This window comes from Frankliniella occidentalis, unplaced genomic scaffold, assembly GCF_000697945.3.
Source record: "Frankliniella occidentalis isolate FOCC.00 unplaced genomic scaffold, Focc_3.1 Scaffold8, whole genome shotgun sequence".
Classification (NCBI taxonomy): Eukaryota; Metazoa; Arthropoda; class Insecta; order Thysanoptera; family Thripidae; genus Frankliniella; species Frankliniella occidentalis.
Genome location: NW_026267138.1, coordinates 3371695 through 3380964, shown reverse-complemented (window position 1 = coordinate 3380964; position 9270 = coordinate 3371695). Strand labels below are relative to the sequence as shown.

The 9270-nt window shown below is 50.6% G+C and overlaps 1 protein-coding gene across 1 annotated transcript in view; it reads right to left on the bottom strand.

Annotated features, from left to right (window-relative positions):
- Positions 1 to 9270, bottom strand: part of LOC113215334 (protein madd-4-like) — a 25587-nt gene that overhangs the window by 10111 nt on the left and 6206 nt on the right. The window contains exons 2-15 of the mRNA XM_052274790.1: positions 8481 to 8649; positions 7256 to 7436; positions 5616 to 5795; positions 5066 to 5269; positions 4039 to 4154; positions 3876 to 3946; positions 3534 to 3797; positions 3124 to 3434; positions 2604 to 2885; positions 1590 to 1717; positions 1345 to 1476; positions 1091 to 1227; positions 558 to 770; positions 380 to 409 (exon numbers count right to left, since the gene is read on the bottom strand). Of these exons, the coding sequence (XP_052130750.1) occupies positions 380 to 409; positions 558 to 770; positions 1091 to 1227; positions 1345 to 1476; positions 1590 to 1717; positions 2604 to 2885; positions 3124 to 3434; positions 3534 to 3797; positions 3876 to 3946; positions 4039 to 4154; positions 5066 to 5269; positions 5616 to 5795; positions 7256 to 7436; positions 8481 to 8571 (2340 nt within the window). The 5' untranslated portion in view covers positions 8572 to 8649. The remainder of the gene's footprint in view (positions 1 to 379; positions 410 to 557; positions 771 to 1090; positions 1228 to 1344; positions 1477 to 1589; positions 1718 to 2603; positions 2886 to 3123; positions 3435 to 3533; positions 3798 to 3875; positions 3947 to 4038; positions 4155 to 5065; positions 5270 to 5615; positions 5796 to 7255; positions 7437 to 8480; positions 8650 to 9270) is intronic.

The following is a 9270-nucleotide window of genomic DNA, read 5'->3' as shown; positions in this document are numbered from 1 at the left end:
AACCGACCCACCGATCCGGAGCCTCTACCGTGTGGGGGAGTTGATGGCAAGAGTCATGTATTCGGATCCCTCCCACATTGCTCCTTGACTCCGGATTCCCATCCTTATCACCCAACGATTGACCTCGTATTACCCGCCCTACGCCTGGATTACCCATTTTCTTGCCTAGCACACTAAACTAGTTGACTTACTCCTAGATTCCACGCGCATACCGTGTGTCAGGGCCACGACACAATATTATGCGGGTTTGTCTACTCGCTCCACCCCACCCACAAGGCCCCGTGGCACTGGCACTTAGGGTATGCAAACCCGTAACACTGTTGTGGCTAGCCCTGACACCGGTCCAAGGCCAGGGAGCTCAGGGCATAGATAGACTCACCTGTCTGATGAAGGAGAAGGCCGCCACCGTCTGCAAAGAGAAGCAAGCATACCGTCACAAACAGTTCCCGCAAGCACCGCTCGGCAAAAGCGACCGGACAGGAGGCGCTGGGGGCTTCCGCAGCACCTCCACACATATTAGATTAGACACAACAAGGGGTGACGCGGTCGTCGTCTACCTGGAGGTGTCGCAGCAGCCCGTGGAAAGGCGGCGCGGTCCTCGCGGCGGCCGAGGTGGCCGTCGGGTCCGGGTAGATGACGTTGGACTCGTCCTCACCGGGGCCACCCGGGTTCCAGCCGTTGCCGTTGGTGTACGTCGACGGGTAGTCGTCCGTCGTCCTCCCCGGCGTGCGGGAGGACTGGCCGTAACTGTTGTAGTTGTTGTAGGCGTTCTGTTAGTCCCACACCAAAGCGGGCCGGGCGAACCAGGCGTGCAGAGAACACACAGACACCGGCATGCAAAATGATCACACTTAGACCACAGAGAGGAAAATAAAAACAACAGAAACCGTTTTGTCAACGGTAACTTTCTTTGACACAAGGCATACTCATGCAAACACAAACGCAAGCACACGGTGAACAAAGAAGAGAGCCAGCTGATGTCGCGTACCACCCACAGGGTGGTTGCGTTTGGACAGCCACGAACATGAAAAGTACACAACTCTTTCACGGAGCCCACAAGTTGGACGTGGAGTTCCGTAGAGGCACGCACCTGATCGCGGTCGTTGTAAGAGTTCTGGTATCGGGTCTCGGGGGGCGGCGTTGTCTTCTTCCTCATGTTGTAACGTGAAGTTCCAGTTGGTGAAACTTCGTGACTAATGTCGTCCCCCGCACCCGGAAAAACCCGCCCTGCGAACGAGAAAACAAGTTAGCTCAAGCGCTTTCGCTAGCCGTCCCAGTCAGTGGTCGGCAACCCAAGTAGATGCAGCTCCATCAGCTGGCTGCACCAGTCGCAGGCAGACCCACCGGTATCCCCCTGACGGTCCCGGTGACGCGGATGCTGCTGTGGAGGCTGCCCGAGGGGTATCTCCTCACTACTGAGGAACTCGCCCGGCCTATTCTTCACGACGACGATCAGGTCCGCTGAGGACTGGCCCGCTGAGGAAGACCGAACAGAGAAATCAGTTGTGTATTGTGTCCTAGAACCCCCCCCCCTAAAAATATTAACCAGGAATTTAATTCAACGATTGTTTTTTGTGCGTACGACGTACCGACACAGCTGTAGCGGCCACTGTCCTGCATCGTGGCGTCCATTATCCTGAGGACGCCCTTGTTGGAAATGTGGTGCTTTTTAGAGTGGTGCAACTGCTTGCCGTCTTTTTGCCACGCGATCTTAGACCTGGTTGGTCGAAAACAAGGCGTTAGTTGAGAGGCGAAAACAAATCGACAATATACGACAGTAAAAAGTAATTGCACACGCAACAACAACAACAACATGGCCAAAACAAAAAGCTCAACTTGATGCAGTTTACAAACAACGAACCACTCAGGTACTGGTTCAGGTACTGAATGCAGATGGATTTTAGTAAAAAGCTATACGATTATTGTACACAAACTTTAACAATAATGCAGAAACAACATTTTGCAGAGCAAGGTGCTACATACAGCCAGAATTTTAGTACGTTTTTTATTTTTAAATTTCGATTATCCAACGAGACTAGGAGACTTTCACGCACAGTATTTCGCGTAGAATTCTGTTACCTGACCTACAAAACCATTTCGATCAAATAATGTAATAAGATTTCATAAAAAAGATAAAATAGCTTGCTGGGAATGTGATGATTGAGTGGGGTAATAGCATACCCAAGCAAAGAGGCGGATGAGAGTACCAGATTAGTTTCGTAACTATTCAACAGTTCAAATACGTTATATTACACCCTCCTACTAAGAGATCTCAGAAAGGATATGGAATACGCGTGAGGACAGGTGTTGGCTCACAAAAAAATGTAACCTATGCCTGACTACCATTTCGCCCCCTAACAACAAATACATTCAAGGACCCGCTCCTGCTGAATTGCTAATTTTTCTAGAAATGCAGTTTGCTGAGAATTCTATTGTTGTTTGACAAGTGAGGCTCATTCTTTCCCACCTACACGCATCCCTGCCAAAAATGTTTTAAACTCAACTCCTTCCAAGGATTAAAAGAAAAAATAAATAAAAAAAATGACACAACAGTGAGCAGTAGCGCAGGTAAGGCGGCCAAAGACGGCTCATGCACATCGTACCCGGCTTCATCTTCCTCGCCCTCCTCATCCTGACCCTCATCGCCCTCATCGTAGTCGTTAGCATCGTCTGTCGCCTGCGTGGTAGGGGCCTCCGTCGCGCCGCCAAAACTCCACCATGCACGCTTGCGCCGGCCAACTGGGGGCACCCCGGAGGGGCCGTAGCCGAGGCCGTGGCCGTGCCAGCCCTGGCCTCCACCCAGCCCCCCCGGGGGGCCCCCGGCGAGCGAGCCCCTCTCAAAGGTCAGCGCGAATGAACTATACTGGTCAATCTCTGCCTCATCCCTGGGAGGGGGAAAAGGAAGGAGAGAAAGTTTGAGAAAGATGGGCAGAGAGACAGCCAAGTCAGACAAGACAGACAGACAGACAGACAGACAGTAGGTTAGGTGTGGGGTACAAAGCAAGGAACGGGGTGAAAATGTTCGAAAAGAAAACAAGACAGGAAAGACAGACAGACGAGAGTACAGACAGGCCAATGAAAATAAAGAAACAAAAGGAGAAACAATGCAACCGAATGGCGTACCGGTTAAAGCGCTTGACGGGGCAGCGTATCTTGAGCCTGGTGCCGAGGAAGATAGAGGCGGAACCGCCCACCTTGACGGACACCTGCTTCTGATTGGGCTTGGCTTCGTATGCAAATGTGTTGTCGTTGGCGGCAATGGCTGGCCGGTGGTCGTCGGGGCCGCACGGCTTGGAGTTGCATGGCCGGCGCTCCTGGGGCTTCAGGTGCTCGGGGCACATGGAGGCGGGCCGGGCGACCACGTGGTTCTGGGCCATGCGCTGCGTGCAGGTCACGGTGCGGGTCTTGAGCCCGCCCGCGCAGGGTCGCGAGCACTGCGAGTAGGAGAGACATAAGGGCACGGGGGAGACATGTAGGGCCGGGAGAACACAGGCACGCGCATTCAGATTCCCGAACGAGGCCCCTGCCCCTACCTTGCTCCAATCGGACACGTTCCAGGCCGGCTGGCAGTCCAGGACGTTGCAGTAGGAGCGGGCGGGCGGTTCGGGCTGCGGGCAGCGGCTGTTGGCGATGGTGATCTGTTGGTTTGTGGTCACCTCGTGGATGCACGACACGTCCCGGATCTTGATGCCCATGCCGCACTCGTCAGAGCACTTGGAGAACTCGGTGTAGTTCCAGCGCGGCGGGCACGGCTGGTCGTTGCAGGTCCTCGTGCGCGTCTCGGGCTTGGGTTCCATCTGAACAGGAGGAAAAGTTAGCGCCGCCAGTCAATGGAACGACTTCGGAATGCCTTTCAAGCTTCGTCAACGACCTACTTTGCACAGATGCGGAGTAACCGACTTGCCGTCTTGGTCCCGGATGCAGTGGATGATGGACTCCTGCACACCTGCGGTGGAAGGGTTTTGAAGTGGAAGAGTCAAAGTCTAAGGGTGAACCGGGAGACATTACTACGACTTATGTTCAGTGTACGGAACCAACCTCCTAGGCAAGATTTGCTGCACTCTCTGAAGCCTTGCTCCTTCCACGAGAACGTTCCTTTGGGACCGCCGACCCTGGGGGCCTCGGCCGTGTCAGCGAGGAGTTGACTGTCCAATCTGTAAGTTGTAAATGAACGTCACCAATCATGCCAATTATTGTAATAAATTAAACGAACCTAGACATTAGAACGTTATGAATGCAATGTAAACCGTTTATTATTTTGGAAGGTCCTGGGCTGCGCAGACAAGCAGCTAAATTCTGGGGTTAAATTGCCGCAATGCATAGCTTCAGCCGGCTTTAGCTCAGCGCGGTTTTCTTTGATTGAAGTTTGTCTTACACATTCCACAAAAGGAGAATGCTGATTACTTATTTAAAATTGTTCTACAATTCAAAGAGGAGATCGTCTGGAAAACACGTCTGTTTTACTCAGCATCTTTTGACAAATTGCGCGGGAGTCCGGCGCCTGTGAGGAACAGGTTAGGCCACCCTGCAAAGCGGACATGCGCTGAATGCAAGATGTTGCCTACCTATTAGGCGCTATAAGGCCTTGCACAGGCTTATGTAGTAGTTTCGTTCCTAGCGTTGAATGACGTACCTTCGTGGATGGCCCCAAACACACATGCCACACGAGGCATTTTACTAATGTCACTAACAAACATGTCAATAAAAAAACTCAAACTAAACGATGGAAATATTCTTCATAGTTTTCATTGAAATTTATGGCTTGGAAAAATGTTCAACTTTTCCGGCAATTTTTCCGGCCCCCAAATCCTTCGGTTAGATTCGACAAGCGCCTCTTTCGGCCACCCGCTTCTTTTGCCCACGGTCCCAGCATAGGGACCCGTGGTTCCAGAATCTCGACAGGTTGGGGGATTAACGGCCGAGTCGGGGCTATCTAACGTGCCGGTACAGAGTACCAGTCGGGGCGGCTTGTGCAGGTAGCTGGGCCGCCCCGACTTAGCTTGAGTGGCATCGACCGGAGTCTGGACTTACTCTGGTGTGAGGTGAGGGTGTAAGTCGTACTTACGTGTTGGCGAGCGGACAGAGCGCGACAGTGCAGGGCTTGGAGTCGTGTGGGAGTGGCCCAGGGCACTGGTGCGCCCTCAGCGTGGTAGTGGCGCGGGACAGCTCAAGGAACAGCTTGCAGTGCACCTCTCGGCGCTGCACGCCCTCCCCGCAGCTCACCGAGCACGGACCCCACTCCCCGACCACGAACCTGCGCGTAGTCGTGCTGCGGACCGGGGTGCCAAGTGCCAAGGTCATTTTAAGCTAACAAATCGGCACTGCGCAATGCATCTACTGCTGTAGAGAATATAATCCGCGCAATTTACAACATTTGTTGAAATTTTTCTTTGCAAAGTATGTTGTAAATTCAAGACAGCACATTCTTGCTTGTCAATCAATTAAAACGCGATGCGGCGCGCTAGTAAAGTTACAATTTAAAATGTTGTAATTATACGACACACATCATGGAACATTTTCCCGTAAGCCTACGATTATTACTTTTCACTGTGACCCCAACAAAGATTTAAAATACAGACAAGCATTTAGTAAGGACGAGTTTGTCGGTTGTTTACCTGACGCAGGGCGGTCCGTGGCAGGGTTGCTTCTCGGGAGGCTTCGGGCCGGGACACTCGCGGTCGTCGATGCGCGCTCGGTTCTTGGTGCCCTCCAGGAAGACGCGGCAGTGCACCTCCCGGTGCTGCGCGCCCTCGCCGCAAGTCGCCGAGCACTCACTCCACGGCCCGGGGACGAAGCTGCGGGCGGGGACCACCATCGCTCTGTCACTGTTGCACTACACGATCACAATGTCCACCATCAAAAGGTCCGAGGCGGCGTTTCAAATACGCGGCCGTTGGCTTGGCCGTTGCAAACAACTTATTTAGAGCCCGATTCTTTACAAAAGTCGTTAGAATGCATTCAAGTAAACGTTCCTACCGTCTACTTCAATATTACTCAGGACGCTGTCAGATTACGTCCGTACCACCTATATGCAAAATCAAATAGACTAAAGTTGGACCCTGTACGCCACACATCTGTCCACGACATGCTCTGATTCGAGGTCTTATTCCTAATAATTTAACTTCACAAGAACTCTGAACAAGGTCCCAAGGAGGCGACCTATCTAAAAGCACGATAACAAGTTACTCAGGCTCACAACTAGACACTTAGTAAACCTAAGGCATGCGGAAAAGGAGACATCAGTGCCACTGGACCCGAGGGACACCCGGCGACACCTGACCAAGGGGATACCCCATCCAGACCCGGCGCAGGCTCTCCTGCTCTGCTCTTGACTGTCGCCAAAACTGCACAAAACGTGTTTCACGTGCGCGGGTATATCGAGTCCATATGTAAATGTTATAGATGGTAGTTACGATCATGTGGGTGAAATATTAAAAATAATTTAAATGATAAAAAACAATTTGGTTACTCCAGAAGCACGAAAAATTATACGAATCCTACTATGGGGTACACTAGGGGAAAAATGAAAGAAAAATAAAACGAGTCATTTTGTCATGGTTGGCGCGAGCAGCTATAATCTATCATTCATTTCCTTTTCAGTTTTATGGTTCCATGCCACTACTCACTAGATGGTCTCACAGGAGGCGCCCCAATCTGAAGTAACGCCCAACCAGTACACTACCAAAATGGACATGCGCTAGACGAGACAATAGTCTCCAAAATGCAGTGATGCAGTCTCGGGTGCAACATTAGTGTAATGAACCTATGGTCTGCAGTGGGCAAAATTGACTGTTAAAGAATTAAGGGGAAGGTGCAGAGTGCTAAACGATGTAGAAATAGTACTATATTGGAATGGATGCGAAAATAGTGTGCCTTATGAGAGTTATGGAAAAATGTCGGTAATGCCAGAATGGTATCTTCGTCTGTTTTACCTCAAGTACACCCAACCGCACGAGAAAAACGTTTTGTACGGGCTGCAAGAGACAGGAAGGAGTGAGGTTGTAGACAGTGCAGCGCTAAGACCACACACGCACGCACACAAACGCAAACATCACAAGCAAACGCATGCGCCAGCCGCCAGCGCCCTTCGCTCGTATTTCTGCTCTCAGTTCACGAGTAAACGCATTTCTCTTTCGCACGATTCGTCTCACAGGCATAACCTTGTTTCCATTCTGGCGCTACGCAGATTCAAAAGCCACCGAGAAAGTATTTCGCTGTCGTTAAATGATAAAGGGTAGATGGGCCGGATACTCACGATCGGTCGCTGGCCGCTCCCGTTCCCGCGGGCCCCGCTCCCACCCCCGCACCTCCAACAAGCCGTTCCGCCACAGCGGGCATCAGGGGTGGGTAAGGCCTCATCAGCGGGTCGGTGTAATCCGAGTCCGGGTCCAAGTCCGAATCGAACGCACCATCTGCATCGTCGTCTTCGCCAGACCCTGCGCACAAGGGTAGGTCATATGACCATCACGCAACAATTCATAGAGATGCATTTTTACAGTAACAATTTCGCTGTAAGAGGTTTGCGGTGATTCATGTTAAATACAGCAAATTACGGTAAAATATAGAACTAGCTATTTGTACGCCAGACCAAGTCTCGCATAACAGGCTTCGCGATGTCTTACGAAACACTGTTCCGCTGCGACGCGGCTGGCGCACATATAGCTAGGCCTGCGGCACTGACACCGATACAGGTGAGTGGACAAAAATGGGGCCTTACGGCCCCAAATCGAATAAACTTCCAGAGACTGTCAGGGTTATCACTTCAAAATATGCGAGACGGAAGTTGAGCTAAACTGGAAGAGATTACATTTAAAGTCCCAATTTCGTGCGATTGTGACGTAATAACCAACTTTTTCGTGATACTAAGAGGTCAAGGACACCTAGAACCCCAAGACAGGTCTGCTTCGACTCAAAAGGTGTGGTTTTCAGGGGAAAGTATCTCTACATTTTGATGTGAACCATTTTTAGCCCTCCCTTCTGCTTTGAAAAAACTATTCAGTGGGCGTATTTTTAACTTCAAAAGCTATTTTGTAATTTTCGGCATATTTTCGCCGAGAAATGCTCTCTAGCACCCAGACGGTACAAGATGGAGCAAAACGGACGAAATTTTCGCCCTTGGCCTCTACATTCAAAAGTTACCTCTAGAGAATCAATTGAAAGATATTTTTAAAAAAGTATTTTTCGCGACTGCTTTTTTTAAAGCCAATTTTTGAGTTACAGTGCTCTTCTTTAAACTCGGTCTGTCTTTTCATTATACAAAACGACCCTAAAATTCCCAGGTCGCTATCTCAATTCCTTGTCCCCTTATTTTGCATACAGACAGACGAATAAGCAGACACACAGACAAACAAACATAATGACACTTTTTCGGTCAGACAACAATTAGTAAAATTGGTTTAACACTATAAACAGCGCACCGATAATTCCTTCCGAAGGAATAACATTTCGTAGAGTGGAGAATTGGCCGGTCAGTTACACACCGAGCAGGGAGTTGTAGTTGAGCGCGGGGCAGGGCGCGGCCGCCGTGCACGTCCGGGTGAGAGGCGGCTGCCGCAGCGGGTCGCACGCCATGTCGTCCAGGAAGGCGCCGTGGCTGTCAATGCACGTCAGCGGCCGCGTCTGGATGCCGGTACCGCACGTCGCCGAGCACTAGGAACAGCAAGCACTCGATAAAACAACAAGTTTAGCTGGACCAGCTCCTCACACACTGTTAGAAATATTTTGTATTTCCCAACACTTTCACGATAAAAAGCAACTGTGAAATCACAACACTTCTTTGTAGTCAAAAATATTGCATTTTGTTATCTTACTTAGAAATAGTTGTGAACCAACCATAATAATTTCTGAAGTTATCAAATTTTGACAACGAAGAAGAGTTTTGATTTCTCTAAGAGTTCTGGCAACATTTTTCACAAAGAATTCTTCGTGAGGTTCTGGCCTAATTTTTAACAGTGCAGTTGAATACGGCCTTCGTTCGTGCTTCAGGTTTCCTTCCCATACGGAAGCGTCTGTCTACATTTTCAAATCTTGTCTCTGAAGAGTATGCCAGCCAGACGTACCCCGGGAGCCCCGTCTCCGAGGTCCTCCGCCGACCAAACGTCCTTCGTGACCTCCTTTTTCTCCCCCCCCCCCCCATTCTTTCAATAGAGATACTCCCCATTGAGCTGGCTCGCTCAAACGCCGTATCCATCTCGACTGCTGCGCTCAAATAAAGCTCAAAACTTGCCAACAGCAGGCAGCTCGGCGTGGCCTCGGCCAGTGTGGGGGTCC